Source organism: Gigantopelta aegis, chromosome 13 (assembly GCF_016097555.1).
Source record: "Gigantopelta aegis isolate Gae_Host chromosome 13, Gae_host_genome, whole genome shotgun sequence".
Taxonomy (NCBI): domain Eukaryota; kingdom Metazoa; phylum Mollusca; class Gastropoda; order Neomphalida; family Peltospiridae; genus Gigantopelta; species Gigantopelta aegis.
Window position 1 is genome coordinate 20,577,635 of NC_054711.1, and position 21,690 is coordinate 20,599,324.

Below are 21,690 nucleotides of genomic sequence, written 5' to 3' on the forward strand. Positions count from 1 at the left end.
GATGTTCTCTGGTGACTACGTGTCAAATAACCGAATGTTTGACATCCAATAGCCGATGATTAATAAATCAATGTGCTCTAGTGGTGTCGTTATACAAAACAAATTTTAACTTTATAAAATGTTTAGTGTCCAGAGTCGAGACTTAGCAGTCTGAGACGCTAGCGTCATGACAACGTCATACAAATTGTATGTCTGTGACGTCATTAGAGATTGAGTCTAGAAATATATTTTGTCTTAAAATTATTTGTAAAAAAACACAAAAAAAACACAACAACAACAGTGTTCACACTTTGTATTTTATTTTCCCCAGACGGTGCACTACACACAACGATCACCATGAAACGTCTAATATCAAACGTGGTGGCTTGGTTCGTGATTTATATTTGTCTGCGTAATATTGATGAATCACACGCTAACACTTATCACGCGGAAGAAGATATGAATGAAGTGAAACATTGGTACACAAAATCTGTCCAAAACGTGCAGTCGAAAATATCGTGTGCCATTTCTTGCGCCAGAGACCCAGATTCGTGCAAAGCCTGGTACTACAACAGACAAGAAGAAACCTGCCGCATCCAAACTGACGAGGTGAGTGTCAAAACACGTTAACGTTAACAGAATGAATTAACGAACGAATGAATGAATGAATGAATGAATGAATGAATGTTTAACGATACCCCAGCACGAAAAATACATCGGCTATTGCGTGTCGAACTGTGGTAAACGCAAACAAATAAAGTGATGATCAACATCAATAGAAAAAATTCAGTAGTCAAATAAAAACACAGTGTAAAGAACTGCAAAAAAATACAAATATCACAGATATATAAAATTAAAACTTAGAGTAAAAGTCAGTATTTCGTAAACATTGTAATAGATATTCTGGATGAAATTGAAATGATTCCATCACATGACCTTGGCCAAGTATATTTTTGTGAGTTTCTGCCAAATGTTTACACTCCACCAAAATGTGGCGTACCGTCTGATTACACTGGCAGTGGTCACACTGAGGTGGAGGATCTTTCTTCAAGATAAACGAATGGGTCACATAAGTTAACGTTAACAGAGACGTGAGACTTTAACATTAGCATAAAATAAAATAGCACACACACACACACACACACACACACACACACACACACATACAGACAGACATACATATATATATGTGTGTGTGTATATCATATAGTATCTTACATTTTCAGTGCAATCAAAGTATTTGATATTTTTCCACATCACATACTTTACGAATTTGATAACTTTGTAAATTAGAATTTAAGCAAACGTACTAGCGTCAGTGGCTGCTGACTGACATCTAAGGGGCGCAAAAGAAAGTTTATTTGGGGTTCGGAAGTATGCTCCCCCGTACAAATGTTTAAAACTAGATGTCCTAAAATGCAATTTCCTGCAATCTACAAGTAAAATTAATATCTGCTTTAATATTTACTACCAATACTATTTTTGGCCCCTCCCCCCAGCCCACTCCCTCTGCTCCGCCGTGCCTGTTCCTAGACGTTATAGACAGTGGGTAGTACCAGATCTGCGCAAATATTTTACATTTTTATTATTTGTTTTTACTGCAGTTGTCAAAGGATATTAATAGGCCCCTTGGAGATCATTTACAATTGGTGGTGGCCATTTTTTTAATTTTCAAATGTCTGTGAATTAATTTCGAATTTAATTATACAGGGTGGTGTTTTATTATTGTTATTATTATTATTATTGTTGTTGTTGTTGTTGTTTTATTTCTTCTTGTTTGTTTGTTATTGGGTTTTTTGTTTGTTTTGTTTTTGTTGTGGATTTTATTTCTTGGTGTCCAATGTCTGTGAATTTATTTCGAATTTAATTATACAGGTGTGGTGTTTTATTATTGTTATTATTATTGTTATTGTTATTGTTACTGTTGTTGTTGTTGTTTATTGTTTGGGTTGTTTTTTTGTGTGTTGTTTTTCTTTGGTTTCATTGTTTCATTTGTTCTTGTTTGTTTGTTACTGGGGGTTTTTGTTGTGGATTTTGTTTTTCGTGTTGTCGGTTGATGTTGTTGTTGTTGGGGTTTTTTGTTGTTTTTTGGGGGTGCATTTTCTTTTTTTTATTAACATGAGTGCCACGAAACAGACTTGGAAATAAACGATAAAGTACCATAAATGAAAGGTTTGCGCGTTAGGTTCCTGGTAAAGCGCCGGAGTATCGTGTGTGTGGTTGTATGTATGTGCGTGCATGTGTGCGTGCGTTCGTGCGTGTGTATGTGTATGCAATATTCTAACTGATGGCAATACCTAGTAAGTCATGTTTAAAGGGAACAAAAGCAATATTACAACGAGAATTACGCCATGTCAGATCATCATTACAATAGAATAACACATTGTATTTACCGTTATATGACGTCAGACATATGGTTAAGGACCACACAGATATTGATAGAGTAAACCCGTTGTCGCCACTTCATGAGTTACTCTTTTCGATTAGCAGCTGCAAGGGATCTTTTATATGCACCATCCCACAGATATACCAGTCGTGGTGCACTGGCTGGAACGAGATATAGCCCAATGGGCCAACCGACGAGGATCGATCCCACGATAATCATTACAAAGGCCTTAAAGTAACCGACTCTAGTTTATAAACACTGTGACATATTTGTCTCTATTGGAAAGAAATAAAGAAATGTTTTATTTAACGACGCACTCAACACATTTTTGTCTCTATTTGAGTCGCTTTTTTCACAATTGAAATGAGACTTTACTAAGATTTTATTTTTTTTAGATTATCCGTATATCCAAATTGTTTCTTCTACACTTGGTGTTTGTACTATAGAAAGAAAGAAAGGAATGTTTTATTTAACGACGCACTCAACACATTTTATTTACGGTTATATGGCGTCAGACATATGTTTAAGGACCACACAGATTTTGAGAGGAAACCCGCTGTCGCCACTACATGGGCTACTCTTCCGATTAGCAGCAAGGGATCTTTTATTTGCGCTTCCCACAGGCAGGATAGCACAAACCATGGCCTTTGTTGAACCAGTTATGGATCACTGGTCGGTGCAAGTGGTTTACACCTACCCATTGAGCCTTGCGGAGCACTCACTCAGGGTTTGGAGTCGGTATCTCGATTAAAAATCCCATGCCTCGACTGGGATCCGAACCCAGTACCTACCAGCCTGTAGACCGATGGCCTGCCACGACGCCACCGAAGCCGGTTTGTACTATAGAGACGTAGAGACGTATGGTTCATTTATTGTCAAAACTTATTTTAATACTACGATGAATTACCTATAGACGTTGTATGGTAATTTATAACGCTTTTTTTTAATTTATATGTTGTGTTGTTTTTTGTTTGTTTTGTCTCGGGTTTTTAAAGTTTTATATGTATATGTATTAGTTTTAATATCTTTGGTTTTTAAATTTAGTATAAATGTTAATATTAGGTTAATGCATATATCGTCTCTCATGATTCCCTATGGAATGGCTTATGTACTTTTATGTTTATTTTTAATGTAATTGTGTTGTACATGAGGTGATACGTCAATAAAGATATCTGTCTGTCTGTCTGTAGCACCACAAAATGCTTTTTTTCATATTTTGAAAACGCATGTACCTCTGAGAAGTGACGGTTATAAACACAAGCTCTGGTCTACTTTTTTTTATCGTGTTTATTCGTTTTAACGCCCCTGCGCGTGCTGTAACCTGAGTAAAAGTCAGTATCTATCTGTGGTATTTGTGTTTTTGCACAGTTCTTTACACTGTGTTTTTGTTTAAATCTTGAATTTTTATATTGATGTTGATCATCACTTTATTTGTTTGCATTACCATAGTTTGACACCCAATAGCCGATGTATTTTTCGTGCTGGCGTGTCGTTAAACATTCATTCATTCATTCATTCATTCATTCCGTTTTAACGTCACATATTCCTGTTTCACACTGCTATAACTTAATCCAAATGTGTACAGGTTTATAGATTAAAACGACATACATTTGGTTTTAAAAACGCACGTTCGTCTAAGAAGTAATGGTTAATGAAACAAGCTCTAGTAATTGTTGACGGTATTTCCCTGTTTAAACATCACAGGCTTTAGCTACTCTATGTTAAACCATATCTAAATGTGTGTTGCAGGTTTGTAGGTAATTAAACTAGGTGTCCATTATTTACGGGCTGAAACTTGGGTATGCGACTTTAACAAATGTGTGTGTCCATTTGCACTGGATAAAACTAGGGTCTGCGACTTTAACGGATTAAGTGCGTATCAGCAAACCTAGGTACGTAAACCAGGCATACGTTCAGCCAGCGAACGTTTCGCTAACGTTAGCGAACTATTTGATTGGTTCTGGATGTCGCCATTTGGTTTAACGTGAAGCGCATAAACCAGTCTAGCGGTTGTTGTTTTTTCTGCTCGGTCTGGCTGAACGAAAGCCAGGCATAGTTTCAGCCAGCGAACGTTTCACTAACGTTAGCGAACTATTTTATTGGTTCTGGACGTTGCCATTTGGTTTAACGTGAAGCGCATAAAGCAGTCTAGCAGACGTGGGGGGTTTTTCTGCTGGGTCTGGCTGAACGATGCCCTAGTAAGTCCAAAATAAATCTGTCTAACTTAATTTTGATCCAAACTCGACTTGTTGCATTTTGCCATTACAAGCTAGTATCGTTTATGTAATGTTTTACACAGATATACATTCATATTTTTTCAGACTGAAACACATAAACTGAAAGAGATTTCTTGTGGTCCGAAACCATGGAAACAATGGCGCTTGGTGAACCCAATTTCTAGAGGTAAAGGTTGCAAACACTAAATCAAATATCATTGGTCACAAAGTCAAAATGTAGTAAAACGACATACACACAGACAACGTAGGTAACAAGAGGCATGCAGGGGACGGGGCGTTGCCCAGTGGTAAAGCGCTCGCATGATGAGCGGTCGGTTTAGGATCGATCCCCGACGGTGGGCCCATTAGGTTATTTCTCGTTCCAGCCAGTGCACCACAACTGGTACATCAAAGGCCGTGGTATTTGTTATCCTGTCCGTGGGATAGTGCATATAAAAGATCCCTTGCTACTAATGGAAAACAAAAATATAGCGAGTTTCCACTCTAAGACTATTTTATGTCGCAGTTACAGAATGTTTGACATCCAATAGCCGATGAATAATAAATCAATGTGCTCTAGTTGTGTCGTTAAAGGAAACACACTTCAAGAGACCTATCGGTTGTTACAAGTTCAGGGTCAGTAAAACATTTTACGTGGCTTTTTCAAACATTAAAAGAAAACAATCAGGGGCGGTGATAGGTAATGAAAAGTAGGTTACATACTTATTTTAGCATACATAATTGTTACTCGATTAACAGATACGTTTTAACGATTGTAATTACATATTAAATATATTTTTCGGCATAAAATATTAGTGGCTGTATATCAAACGTGTTTCTGATCGTTCTGATATTTGTGCTAGGTAAATTTCATTTTATTTCCTAAAAACAAGTTCCGTTCTTACGAAATTATTTGAATACAAAATCCAGTTTGGGCTTCTTACATATATTAAGACGACCAGAACACATTCATACAGACACTTATATTCTAAACAAGGAAATATATTTAATATGTAAGTTTAATTGTAAAAATATTTTATTAGTCGGAAACATTTTACAATGCAACAAACTCAGGAATATTCCTTTAACGTCTAAAAATACGCATTAAATATATTTTCTTATTTACAATTTCATTGTGCATATATTCAATGTGTTTCTGGTCGTAAGACGCCCAAACTGGATTTTGTGTTCAAATAATTTCGTACGTACAAAATTTTGGGGAAATAATAACAACACTATTTTAAGTAATAAAATGAAATTTAGCCTAGTACAAATACTATAACGATCAGAAACACGTTTAATATACAGCCGCTAATATCCTGTGCAGAAAACTATGTTTAATATATAATTACATTCGTTAAAAAGTATCTGTTAGTCGATAACATCTTAAAAATTGCAACAAACTCGGGAATGTCCCTTTAATGGTATACATGAATAATATTTAGTAAACAAATGTAACGGATTTCTAGACTATTTTGACATAAATTGTGAAATGTGGACATCCAATAAACAATGATTAGTAAATCAATGTGTTCTAGTTATGTCGATAAACAAAACAACATTTAGGAACATCAAAAGACACAAAGAGCACATCACTATAATAGTCTACATGTGTATGTCTTAGTACCAAGTTTGAGAACTATGTGATAAAAACTCTACAAGAAAATAGACTTTAACATTGTGAATGTTAAATTTATATTTAAATTGTTTAAATTTAAAATTTAGGCAAAAAGATGTATTTAGAAAATGTTGCATGTTAAATGTAATTAAAATATATCTCTGCTACTTAGAAAATGCCACCCTTGAGAATCATTATATTGAATTTTAGAACAATCCAACCAAACCTCTAAATTGTGTTTGTCAAAGTTCTATTTATACATGTTTTTAATTTAAAATAAATTCACAAATTCAAATTTTCAAAAATATCTTTCTAGTGGCCTGTGAAGACTTCTTATGAGGATCATTGTTCATTGCTCAGTTTGAGAACTATTCTATCAAAACTCAAAATAGAGTTTCAAATTGGCAATGTTAGATTTCTGTTTGAGGTTTTTTAAAATTATTATTATTATTTATTAAAGCTTAACACATACATTCGAGACTTCATAAATATCCCAAATATCTCTCTACTGGTATGTGAATAATAATGACACATTTTAAATTTCCAGTGTTAAATTTATATTTAAAATTTAAAATATTTGATAGACGTTTACACTTTTAAAATGTCCTAAATATGTCTCTATTAGTTATCGTTGCCTGATCGTCAGAATTTAATAAAGTTCAAAAATTGAAACTTCCAGAATATCTAACTATTAGTTTGTATAGACTGACCCAGAGAATCCGATCAAAACTCTATAAGATAAACATACACATTTTCTGTTTTATTAGTAAACATTACAGCGTTTCTGAATATCTCCACTGATGACTACGTGTCAGAATGATCAAATGTTTGACATCCAATAGCCGACGATTAATTAATCACTGTCCTCCAGAATGTCTTTAAGCAAAACAAACTATAATGTTCTTTATTTTATTCTTTAGCTATGTCTTTAATTGAAAATCTCAGGTTTGTATTTGCTTAAGGGTGGGGGAAGGGGTGTGCCTTTTGTTTTCTTTCTTTCTTTTTTTTTGGGGGGGGGGGGGGGGGTTGGTTTTGTCCTTTTTTTTCTCTTTTTTTTGTTTAAGTGTAGTGGAGCAAACCTTCTGTATATCATACGTAACAACCCCATACAGACTACAGTACCCTATGCGAACATAACAAACCCGTCCCTATTATAGATATGGTCGTCGAATATTAGTACATTTCTGCTTCAATCCAGTCTATATACAAAGGGATCTTACTTACTCTCCATTCGTTGTCAAGTGTTGTCCAGGCCAAGGTGTTGATTTATATCAGGCCTCGTAACGGGGACCAGTAAGGTCCATTTTCAGTCAGCTTGTTCTTTCATCATTTCTAGGTCACTGTAGAGTTCCGTTTGTGAAAGGTGTAGTAATATTTATTTTCAGTCAGCATGTTCTTTCATCATTTCTAGATCACTTGTAGAGTTCTATATGTGGAAGGTGTAGTACGATCTATATTAAGTCAGCTTGTTCTTTCACCATTTCTAGCGCGCTGTAGGTAGTACTATACCAAATAACTTCCGGCTGGGTCAAAGTTCGAGGTGCACCGAACTTTTGATAGAGAAGTGAACACCACAAGTCCTGTGATTGGTTATAAATGTGAGAGTGTTGGTTGTAAAAAATAATAGTTTCATCTGGGTAAAATAAATGTGCAATTTTATTTCATCTAGTACCAATGTGTCAAGTAGCCTTGTGCTTGAAACATGTATGGGGTACCTGTAAAAAAAAGTACTCGAATTTTGTGCGAAACTAGGGTAGTCATAGACGCTACCCGTTATCTCAGAAACGAGCAGCTTGACCCCCATTTTTTTCTGATTCACTTTAAGTGTAAGGGGTGGTAGTATTTATATCCGTGGCGTTTATGTCGGTTGATACGTAGCAGGTAGGAGTTTTAGCCGCATATGTTACTATTGTCGTCTATGGGATTTGATTTGGTAGTATACACCCTATAGCACATATTCAGTGCATAATAAAAAATATTATGATTTTGTCATTTTATTTAATTAAACTATACTGGTTGATTAATTAGCCATCACTCGATCATGCAAGTTCACAATGACCTTGACCTTGACAATAATCTCTGTACATGGCTCTGAATGGAGTTTGAATCAAAGTTAGCACTGAAGAAAAGTTGGTTTTGGCCTATAATTCATACTGTAAAGATTTCAATAATTTCTTTTTACATGGTATTTGACTTGCCATATACAACTGCTCTTAAATATGGTATTATATATAGGCAACCTGAACTAAGATTTTAATAGCAATTTATTATTATATTAAAAATAGCATGTGCCAATAGTGGGTTAATGTCTTTAGTTTCCATTAACATTGTTAATTTTTTATGTATGAAATTCTGAAAACTCAAATTTGTAAAGAAGTTGATTTTTATTGTCATTTTAACATATTTATAGGGTGCTAAGTTATATTTTAGACAAATTTGTAGTTTTATGCAAAATTTAAAGTAAATTTGAAGAAAAACTTTACCAAAAACATAATTAAATTTGTTGTCACTATTGTGCCTTCTGTTCTTATTTGTACATAACAATAAGGTTGTTAAACTTATACTTAGATCTCCAGATAATTTTTGTTTCTTAATAATCACTTAGTTAGCTCTCATGAAAAGCATTTTGAGTTTATACTAGATTCAGAACCAATTTTTTCAGATTTGATTATCTGCCTTGGATTAAGTTGATAAATTTATTTTATTGTTAAAGCTGTATTACCTAATGTTACTAGCTAAATAAAATTGGATTACAGATTGCAGGAATACATCTAATGTACATATTGTATTCATTCGGATTAGAAAATAATGCAAGAAAATAGATGTTCGGGTAATTTTGTCATTTAAAAATAGTTTTTTCCAGTAATTAATCAAAAATAAATATGTTAAAGCTGCATGATTATTCCAGATATCACACCTATTAAAACCTCCAACTACAGTAGGCTATAAATAAAATATAGTCAGTAATATTGGTGGCTGCCAATAGTTTTGATGGTTCATTATGAAAATCAGCATGGCCGATGGATTTGAAATTCCCACACCTGGTAACTTGAAGACACCCACACCCAGCATACAGGATTTCCTCTCAACACTAATGTTCAGGACATTAAGTCATTACTTCATACAGGTACAGTCATGTTTGTGTTTCCTTCCTCAGACAGTGTATTTTTTTAATACTGATATTTCTTTGATGTGCCTGTTAAGGTCTTCATAGTCTAGGGGTCAATCAAGTGCATGTGTTTTAATGGAATTCTTTAAAGGGGTAGAGGTACTCTGACTATCTTTGTTGTCTCTACATATATACCCGAGTACACACACCCAACTGAAAGTAAATATCTTCAGGAGTTTTATTTTAAAACATTTTGTTGTTTAATATGACATATTGCATTTTTACAAAACTATATGCAATATATATGCTTTTTGAGGTGTACATTATATTAGGTTGCACTGTAGAAACAACAGTTTCAGTGAGGTTGTCAGTTTATGTCAGAATACACCAGATCCTGGTTGTCATAAAGACACATAGCTGGACACTTTTTGAAAAATGTATGTTATCAGTATAGGTAGTACTATACCAAATAACTTCCAGCTGGGTCAAAGTTCGAGGTGCACCGAACTTTTGATAGAGAAGTGAACACCACAAGTCCTGTGATTGGTTATAAATGTGAGAGTGTTGGTTGTAAAAAATAATAGTTTCATCTGGGTAAAATAAATGTGCAATTTTATTTCATCTAGTACCAATGTGTAGCCTTGTGCTTGAAACATGTATGGGGTACCTGTAAAAAAAAGTACTCGAATTTTGTGCGAAACTAGGGTAGTCATAGACGCTACCCGTTATCTCAGAAACGAGCAGCTTGACCCCCATTTTTTTCTGATTCACTTTAAGTGTAAGGGGTGGTAGTATTTATATCCGTGGCGTTTATGTCGGTTGATACGTTGCAGGTAGGAGTTTTAGCCGCATATGTTACTATTGTCGTCTATGGGATTTGATTTGGTAGTATACACCCTATAGCACATATTCAGTGCATAATAAAAAATATTATGATTTTGTCATTTTATTTAATTAAACTATACTGGTTGATTAATTAGCCATCACTCGATCATGCAAGTTCACAATGACCTTGACCTTGACAATAATCTCTGTACATGGCTCTGAATGGAGTTTGAATCAAAGTTAGCACTGAAGAAAAGTTGGTTTTGGCCTATAATTCATACTGTAAAGATTTCAATAATTTCTTTTTACATGGTATTTGACTTGCCATATACAACTGCTCTTAAATATGGTATTATATATAGGCAACCTGAACTAAGATTTTAATAGCAATTTATTATTATATTAAAAATAGCATGTGCCAATAGTGGGTTAATGTCTTTAGTTTCCATTAACATTGTTAATTTTTTATGTATGAAATTCTGAAAACTCAAATTTGTAAAGAAGTTGATTTTTATTGTCATTTTAACATATTTATAGGGTGCTAAGTTATATTTTAGACAAATTTGTAGTTTTATGCAAAATTTAAAGTAAATTTGAAGAAAAACTTTACCAAAAACATAATTAAATTTGTTGTCACTATTGTGCCTTCTGTTCTTATTTGTACATAACAATAAGGTTGTTAAACTTATACTTAGATCTCCAGATAATTTTTGTTTCTTAATAATCACTTAGTTAGCTCTCATGAAAAGCATTTTGAGTTTATACTAGATTCAGAACCAATTTTTTCAGATTTGATTATCTGCCTTGGATTAAGTTGATAATTTATTTTATTGTTAAAGCTGTATTACCTAATGTTACTAGCTAAATAAAATGCTGGATTACAGATTGCAGGAATACATCTAATGTACATATTGTATTCATTCGGATTAGAAAATAATGCAAGAAAATAGATGTTCGGGTAATTTTGTCATTTAAAAATAGTTTTTTCCAGTAATTAATCAAAAATAAATATGTTAAAGCTGCATGATTATTCCAGATATCACACCTATTAAAACCTCCAACTACAGTAGGCTATAAATAAAATATAGTCAGTAATATTGGTGGCTGCCAATAGTTTTGATGGTTCATTATGAAAATCAGCATGGCCGATGGATTTGAAATTCCCACACCTGGTAACTTGAAGACACCCACACCCAGCATACAGGATTTCCTCTCAACACTAATGTTCAGGACATTAAGTCATTACTTCATACAGGTACAGTCATGTTTGTGTTTCCTTCCTCAGACAGTGTATTTTTTTAATACTGATATTTCTTTGATGTGCCTGTTAAGGTCTTCATAGTCTAGGGGTCAATCAAGTGCATGTGTTTTAATGGAATTCTTTAAAGGGGTAGAGGTACTCTGACTATCTTTGTTGTCTCTACATATATACCCGAGTACACACACCCAACTGAAAGTAAATATCTTCAGGAGTTTTATTTTAAAACATTTTGTTGTTTAATATGACATATTGCATTTTTACAAAACTATATGCAATATATATGCTTTTTGAGGTGTACATTATATTAGGTTGCACTGTAGAAACAACAGTTTCAGTGAGGTTGTCAGTTTATGTCAGAATACACCAGATCCTGGTTGTCATAAAGACACATAGCTGGACACTTTTTGAAAAATGTATGTTATCAGTATAGGTAGTACTATACCAAATAACTTCCAGCTGGGTCAAAGTTCGAGGTGCACCGAACTTTTGATAGAGAAGTGAACACCACAAGTCCTGTGATTGGTTATAAATGTGAGAGTGTTGGTTGTAAAAAATAATAGTTTCATCTGGGTAAAATAAATGTGCAATTTTATTTCATCTAGTACCAATGTGTCAAGTAGCCTTGTGCTTGAAACATGTATGGGGTACCTGTAAAAAAAAGTACTCGAATTTTGTGCGAAACTAGGGTAGTCATAGACGCTACCCGTTATCTCAGAAACGAGCAGCTTGACCCCCATTTTTTTCTGATTCACTTTAAGTGTAAGGGGTGGTAGTATTTATATCCGTGGCGTTTATGTCGGTTGATACGTTGCAGGTAGGAGTTTTAGCCGCATATGTTACTATTGTCGTCTATGGGATTTGATTTGGTAGTATACACCCTATAGCACATATTCAGTGCATAATAAAAAATATTATGATTTTGTCATTTTATTTAATTAAACTATACTGGTTGATTAATTAGCCATCACTCGATCATGCAAGTTCACAATGACCTTGACCTTGACAATAATCTCTGTACATGGCTCTGAATGGAGTTTGAATCAAAGTTAGCACTGAAGAAAAGTTGGTTTTGGCCTATAATTCATACTGTAAAGATTTCAATAATTTCTTTTTACATGGTATTTGACTTGCCATATACAACTGCTCTTAAATATGGTATTATATATAGGCAACCTGAACTAAGATTTTAATAGCAATTTATTATTATATTAAAAATAGCATGTGCCAATAGTGGGTTAATGTCTTTAGTTTCCATTAACATTGTTAATTTTTTATGTATGAAATTCTGAAAACTCAAATTTGTAAAGAAGTTGATTTTTATTGTCATTTTGACATATTTATAGGGTGCTAAGTTATATTTTAGACAAATTTGTAGTTTTATGCAAAATTTAAAGTAAATTTGAAGAAAAACTTTACCAAAAACATAATTAAATTTGTTGTCACTATTGTGCCTTCTGTTCTTATTTGTACATAACAATAAGGTTGTTAAACATATACTTAGATCTCCAGATAATTTTTGTTTCTTAATAATCACTTAGTTAGCTCTCATGAAAAGCATTTTGAGTTTATACTAGATTCAGAACCAATTTTTTCAGATTTGATTATCTGCCTTGGATTAAGTTGATAATTTATTTTATTGTTAAAGCTGTATTACCTAATGTTACTAGCTAAATAAAATGCTGGATTACAGATTGCAGGAATACATCTAATGTACATATTGTATTCATTCGGATTAGAAAATAATGCAAGAAAATAGATGTTCGGGTAATTTTGTCATTTAAAAATAGTTTTTTCCAGTAATTAATCAAAAATAAATATGTTAAAGCTGCATGATTATTCCAGATATCACAACTATTAAAACCTCCAACTACAGTAGGCTATAAATAAAATATAGTCAGTAATATTGGTGGCTGCCAATAGTTTTGATGGTTCATTATGAAAATCAGCATGGCCGATGGATTTGAAATTCCCACACCTGGTAACTTGAAGACACCCACACCCAGCATACAGGATTTCCTCTCAACACTAATGTTCAGGACATTAAGTCATTACTTCATACAGGTACAGTCATGTTTGTGTTTCCTTCCTCAGACAGTGTATTTTTTTAATACTGATATTTCTTTGATGTGCCTGTTAAGGTCTTCATAGTCTAGGGGTCAATCAAGTGCATGTGTTTTAATGGAATTCTTTAAAGGGGTAGAGGTACTCTGACTATCTTTGTTGTCTCTACATATATACCCGAGTACACACACCCAACTGAAAGTAAATATCTTCAGGAGTTTTATTTTAAAACATTTTGTTGTTTAATATGACATATTGCATTTTTACAAAACTATATGCAATATATATGCTTTTTGAGGTGTACATTATATTAGGTTGCACTGTAGAAACAACAGTTTCAGTGAGGTTGTCAGTTTATGTCAGAATACACCAGATCCTGGTTGTCATAAAGACACATAGCTGGACACTTTTTGAAAAATGTATGTTATCAGTATAGGTAGTACTATACCAAATAACTTCCAGCTGGGTCAAAGTTCGAGGTGCACCGAACTTTTGATAGAGAAGTGAACACCACAAGTCCTGTGATTGGTTATAAATGTGAGTGTGTTGGTTGTAAAAAATAATAGTTTCATCTGGGTAAAATAAATGTGCAATTTTATTTCATCTAGTACCAATGTGTCAAGTAGCCTTGTGCTTGAAACATGTATGGGGTACCTGTAAAAAAAAGTACTCGAATTTTGTGCGAAACTAGGGTAGTCATAGACGCTACCCGTTATCTCAGAAACGAGCAGCTTGACCCCCATTTTTTTCTGATTCACTTTAAGTGTAAGGGGTGGTAGTATTTATATCCGTGGCGTTTATGTCGGTTGATACGTTGCAGGTAGGAGTTTTAGCCGCATATGTTACTATTGTCGTCTATGGGATTTGATTTGGTAGTATACACCCTATAGCACATATTCAGTGCATAATAAAAAATATTATGATTTTGTCATTTTATTTAATTAAACTATACTGGTTGATTAATTAGCCATCACTCGATCATGCAAGTTCACAATGACCTTGACCTTGACAATAATCTCTGTACATGGCTCTGAATGGAGTTTGAATCAAAGTTAGCACTGAAGAAAAGTTGGTTTTGGCCTATAATTCATACTGTAAAGATTTCAATAATTTCTTTTTACATGGTATTTGACTTGCCATATACAACTGCTCTTAAATATGGTATTATATATAGGCAACCTGAACTAAGATTTTAATAGCAATTTATTTTTATATTAAAAATAGCATGTGCCAATAGTGGGTTAATGTCTTTAGTTTCCATTAACATTGTTAATTTTTTATGTATGAAATTCTGAAAACTCAAATTTGTAAAGAAGTTGATTTTTATTGTCATTTTGACATATTTATAGGGTGCTAAGTTATATTTTAGACAAATTTGTAGTTTTATGCAAAATTTAAAGTAAATTTGAAGAAAAACTTTACCAAAAACATAATTAAATTTGTTGTCACTATTGTGCCTTCTGTTCTTATTTGTACATAACAATAAGGTTGTTAAACTTATACTTAGATCTCCAGATAATTTTTGTTTCTTAATAATCACTTAGTTAGCTCTCATGAAAAGCATTTTGAGTTTATACTAGATTCAGAACCAATTTTTTCAGATTTGATTATCTGCCTTGGATTAAGTTGATAAATTTATTTTATTGTTAAAGCTGTATTACCTAATGTTACTAGCTAAATAAAATGCTGGATTACAGATTGCAGGAATACATCTAATGTACATATTGTATTCATTCGGATTAGAAAATAATGCAAGAAAATAGATGTTCGGGTAATTTTGTCATTTAAAAATAGTTTTTTTCAGTAATTAATCAAAAATAAATATGTTAAAGCTGCATGATTATTCCAGATATCACACCTATTAAAACCTCCAACTACAGTAGGCTATAAATAAAATATAGTCAGGAATATTGGTGGCTGCCAATAGTTTTGATGGTTCATTATGAAAATCAGCATGGCCGATGGATTTGAAATTCCCACACCTGGTAACTTGAAGACACCCACACCCAGCATACAGGATTTCCTCTCAACACTAATGTTCAGGACATTAAGTCATTACTTCATACAGGTACAGTCATGTTTGTGTTTCCTTCCTCAGACAGTGTATTTTTTTAATACTGATATTTCTTTGATGTGCCTGTTAAGGTCTTCATAGTCTAGGGGTCAATCAAGTGCATGTGTTTTAATGGAATTCTTTAAAGGGGTAGAGGTACTCTGACTATCTTTGTTGTCTCTACATATATACCTGAGTACACACACCCAACTGAAAGTAAATATCTTCAGGAGTTTTATTTTAAAACATTTTGTTGTTTAATATGACATATTGCATTTTTACAAAACTATATGCAATATATATGCTTTTTGAGGTGTACATTATATTAGGTTGCACTGTAGAAACAACAGTTTCAGTGAGGTTGTCAGTTTATGTCAGAATACACCAGATCCTGGTTGTCATAAAGACACATAGCTGGACACTTTTTGAAAAATGTATGTTATCAGTATAGGTAGTACTATACCAAATAACTTCCAGCTGGGTCAAAGTTCGAGGTGCACCGAACTTTTGATAGAGAAGTGAACACCACAAGTCCTGTGATTGGTTATAAATGTGAGAGTGTTGGTTGTAAAAAATAATAGTTTCATCTGGGTAAAATAAATGTGCAATTTTATTTCATCTAGTACCAATGTGTCAAGTAGCCTTGTGCTTGAAACATGTATGGGGTACCTGTAAAAAAAAGTACTCGAATTTTGTGCGAAACTAGGGTAGTCATAGACGCTACCCGTTATCTCAGAAACGAGCAGCTTGACCCCCATTTTTTTCTGATTCACTTTAAGTGTAAGGGGTGGTAGTATTTATATCCGTGGCGTTTATGTCGGTTGATACGTTGCAGGTAGGAGTTTTAGCCGCATATGTTACTATTGTCGTCTATGGGATTTGATTTGGTAGTATACACCCTATAGCACATATTCAGTGCATAATAAAAAATATTATGATTTTGTCATTTTATTTAATTAAACTATACTGGTTGATTAATTAGCCATCACTCGATCATGCAAGTTCACAATGACCTTGACCTTGACAATAATCTCTGTACATGGCTCTGAATGGAGTTTGAATCAAAGTTAGCACTGAAGAAAAGTTGGTTTTGGCCTATAATTCATACTGTAAAGATTTCAATAATTTCTTTTTACATGGTATTTGACTTGCCATATACAACTGCTCTTAAATATGGTATTATATATAGGCAACCTGAACTAAGATTTTAATAGCAATTTATTATTATATTAAAAATAGCATGTGCCAATAGTGGGTTAATGTCTTTAGTTTCCATTAACATTGTTAATTTTTTATGTATGAAATTCTGAAAACTCAAATTTGTAAAGAAGTTGATTTTTATTGTCATTTTGACATATTTATAGGGTGCTAAGTTATATTTTAGACAAATTTGTAGTTTTATGCAAAATTTAAAGTAAATTTGAAGAAAAACTTTACCAAAAACATAATTAAATTTGTTGTCACTATTGTGCCTTCTGTTCTTATTTGTACATAACAATAAGGTTGTTAAACTTATACTTAGATCTCCAGATAATTTTTGTTTCTTAATAATCACTTAGTTAGCTCTCATGAAAAGCATTTTGAGTTTATACTAGATTCAGAACCAATTTTTTCAGATTTGATTATCTGCCTTGGATTAAGTTGATAAATTTATTTTATTGTTAAAGCTGTATTACCTAATGTTACTAGCTAAATAAAATGCTGGATTACAGATTGCAGGAATACATCTAATGTACATATTGTATTCATTCGGATTAGAAAATAATGCAAGAAAATAGATGTTCGGGTAATTTTGTCATTTAAAAATAGTTTTTTTCAGTAATTAATCAAAAATAAATATGTTAAAGCTGCATGATTATTCCAGATATCACACCTATTAAAACCTCCAACTACAGTAGGCTATAAATAAAATATAGTCAGTAATATTGGTGGCTGCCAATAGTTTTGATGGTTCATTATGAAAATCAGCATGGCCGATGGATTTGAAATTCCCACACCTGGTAACTTGAAGACACCCACACCCAGCATACAGGATTTCCTCTCAACACTAATGTTCAGGACATTAAGTCATTACTTCATACAGGTACAGTCATGTTTGTGTTTCCTTCCTCAGACAGTGTATTTTTTTAATACTGATATTTCTTTGATGTGCCTGTTAAGGTCTTCATAGTCTAGGGGTCAATCAAGTGCATGTGTTTTAATGGAATTCTTTAAAGGGGTAGAGGTACTCTGACTATCTTTGTTGTCTCTACATATATACCCGAGTACACACACCCAACTGAAAGTAAATATCTTCAGGAGTTTTATTTTAAAACATTTTGTTGTTTAATATGACATATTGCATTTTTACAAAACTATATGCAATATATATGCTTTTTGAGGTGTACATTATATTAGGTTGCACTGTAGAAACAACAGTTTCAGTGAGGTTGTCAGTTTATGTCAGAATACACCAGATCCTGGTTGTCATAAAGACACATAGCTGGACACTTTTTGAAAAATGTATGTTATCAGTATAGGTAGTACTATACCAAATAACTTCCAGCTGGGTCAAAGTTCGAGGTGCACCGAACTTTTGATAGAGAAGTGAACACCACAAGTCCTGTGATTGGTTATAAATGTGAGAGTGTTGGTTGTAAAAAATAATAGTTTCATCTGGGTAAAATAAATGTGCAATTTTATTTCATCTAGTACCAATGTGTCAAGTAGCCTTGTGCTTGAAACATGTATGGGGTACCTGTAAAAAAAAGTACTCGAATTTTGTGCGAAACTAGGGTAGTCATAGACGCTACCCGTTATCTCAGAAACGAGCAGCTTGACCCCCATTTTTTTCTGATTCACTTTAAGTGTAAGGGGTGGTAGTATTTATATCCGTGGCGTTTATGTCGGTTGATACGTTGCAGGTAGGAGTTTTAGCCGCATATGTTACTATTGTCGTCTATGGGATTTGATTTGGTAGTATACACCCTATAGCACATATTCAGTGCATAATAAAAAATATTATGATTTTGTCATTTTATTTAATTAAACTATACTGGTTGATTAATTAGCCATCACTCGATCATGCAAGTTCACAATGACCTTGACCTTGACAATAATCTCTGTACATGGCTCTGAATGGAGTTTGAATCAAAGTTAGCACTGAAGAAAAGTTGGTTTTGGCCTATAATTCATACTGTAAAGATTTCAATAATTTCTTTTTACATGGTATTTGACTTGCCATATACAACTGCTCTTAAATATGGTATTATATATAGGCAACCTGAACTAAGATTTTAATAGCAATTTATTATTATATTAAAAATAGCATGTGCCAATAGTGGGTTAATGTCTTTAGTTTCCATTAACATTGTTAATTTTTTATGTATGAAATTCTGAAAACTCAAATTTGTAAAGAAGTTGATTTTTATTGTCATTTTAACATATTTATAGGGTGCTAAGTTATATTTTAGACAAATTTGTAGTTTTATGCAAAATTTAAAGTAAATTTGAAGAAAAACTTTACCAAAAACATAATTAAATTTGTTGTCACTATTGTGCCTTCTGTTCTTATTTGTACATAACAATAAGGTTGTTAAACTTATACTTAGATCTCCAGATAATTTTTGTTTCTTAATAATCACTTAGTTAGCTCTCATGAAAAGCATTTTGAGTTTATACTAGATTCAGAACCAATTTTTTCAGATTTGATTATCTGCCTTGGATTAAGTTGATAAATTTATTTTATTGTTAAAGCTGTATTACCTAATGTTACTAGCTAAATAAAATGCTGGATTACAGATTGCAGGAATACATCTAATGTACATATTGTATTCATTCGGATTAGAAAATAATGCAAGAAAATAGATGTTCGGGTAATTTTGTCATTTAAAAATAGTTTTTTCCAGTAATTAATCAAAAATAAATATGTTAAAGCTGCATGATTATTCCAGATATCACACCTATTAAAACCTCCAACTACAGTAGGCTATAAATAAAATATAGTCAGTAATATTGGTGGCTGCCAATAGTTTTGATGGTTCATTATGAAAATCAGCATGGCCGATGGATTTGAAATTCCCACACCTGGTAACTTGAAGACACCCACACCCAGCATACAGGATTTCCTCTCAACACTAATGTTCAGGACATTAAGTCATTACTTCATACAGGTACAGTCATGTTTGTGTTTCCTTCCTCAGACAGTGTATTTTTTTAATACTGATATTTCTTTGATGTGCCTGTTAAGGTCTTCATAGTCTAGGGGTCAATCAAGTGCATGTGTTTTAATGGAATTCTTTAAAGGGGTAGAGGTACTCTGACTATCTTTGTTGTCTCTACATATATACCCGAGTACACACACCCAACTGAAAGTAAATATCTTCAGGAGTTTTATTTTAAAACATTTTGTTGTTTAATATGACATATTGCATTTTTACAAAACTATATGCAATATATATTTTTGAGGTGTACATTATATTAGGTTGCACTGTAGAAACAACAGTTTCAGTGAGGTTGTCAGTTTATGTCAGAATACACCAGATCCTGGTTGTCATAAAGACACATAGCTGGACACTTTTTGAAAAATGTATGTTATCAGTATAGGTAGTACTATACCAAATAACTTCCAGCTGGGTCAAAGTTCGAGGTGCACCGAACTTTTGATAGAGAAGTGAACACCACAAGTCCTGTGATTGGTTATAAATGTGAGAGTGTTGGTTGTAAAAAATAATAGTTTCATCTGGGTAAAATAAATGTGCAATTTTATTTCATCTAGTACCAATGTGTCAAGTAGCCTTGTGCTTGAAACATGTATGGGGTACCTGTAAAAAAAAGTACTCGAATTTTGTGCGAAACTAGGGTAGTCATAGACGCTACCCGTTATCTCAGAAACGAGCAGCTTGACCCCCATTTTTTTCTGATTCACTTTAAGTGTAAGGGGTGGTAGTATTTATATCCGTGGCGTTTATGTCGGTTGATACGTAGCAGGTAGGAGTTTTAGCCGCATATGTTACTATTGTCGTCTATGGGATTTGATTTGGTAGTATACACCCTATAGCACATATTCAGTGCATAATAAAAAATATTATGATTTTGTCATTTTATTTAATTAAACTATACTGGTTGATTAATTAGCCATCACTCGATCATGCAAGTTCACAATGACCTTGACCTTGACAATAATCTCTGTACATGGCTCTGAATGGAGTTTGAATCAAAGTTAGCACTGAAGAAAAGTTGGTTTTGGCCTATAATTCATACTGTAAAGATTTCAATAATTTCTTTTTACATGGTATTTGACTTGCCATATACAACTGCTCTTAAATATGGTATTATATATAGGCAACCTGAACTAAGATTTTAATAGCAATTTATTATTATATTAAAAATAGCATGTGCCAATAGTGGGTTAATGTCTTTAGTTTCCATTAACATTGTTAATTTTTTATGTATGAAATTCTGAAAACTCAAATTTGTAAAGAAGTTGATTTTTATTGTCATTTTAACATATTTATAGGGTGCTAAGTTATATTTTAGACAAATTTGTAGTTTTATGCAAAATTTAAAGTAAATTTGAAGAAAAACTTTACCAAAAACATAATTAAATTTGTTGTCACTATTGTGCCTTCTGTTCTTATTTGTACATAACAATAAGGTTGTTAAACTTATACTTAGATCTCCAGATAATTTTTGTTTCTTAATAATCACTTAGTTAGCTCTCATGAAAAGCATTTTGAGTTTATACTAGATTCAGAACCAATTTTTTCAGATTTGATTATCTGCCTTGGATTAAGTTGATAAATTTATTTTATTGTTAAAGCTGTATTACCTAATGTTACTAGCTAAATAAAATGCTGGATTACAGATTGCAGGAATACATCTAATGTACATATTGTATTCATTCGGATTAGAAAATAATGCAAGAAAATAGATGTTCGGGTAATTTTGTCATTTAAAAATAGTTTTTTCCAGTAATTAATCAAAAATAAATATGTTAAAGCTGCATGATTATTCCAGATATCACACCTATTAAAACCTCCAACTACAGTAGGCTATAAATAAAATATAGTCAGTAATATTGGTGGCTGCCAATAGTTTTGATGGTTCATTATGAAAATCAGCATGGCCGATGGATTTGAAATTCCCACACCTGGTAACTTGAAGACACCCACACCCAGCATACAGGATTTCCTCTCAACACT

The 21,690-nt window shown here is 32.9% G+C and overlaps 1 protein-coding gene across 1 annotated transcript in view; it reads left to right on the forward strand.

Annotated features, from left to right (window-relative positions):
• The first annotated feature begins 223 nt into the window (after nt 1-223).
• Nucleotides 224-21,690, forward strand: part of LOC121387836 — a 40,801-nt gene continuing 19,334 nt past the window's right edge. Inside the window, exons 1-2 of the mRNA XM_041519061.1 lie at nt 224-588; nt 4,687-4,768. Of these exons, the coding sequence (XP_041374995.1) occupies nt 337-588; nt 4,687-4,768 (334 nt within the window). The 5' untranslated portion in view covers nt 224-336. The remainder of the gene's footprint in view (nt 589-4,686; nt 4,769-21,690) is intronic.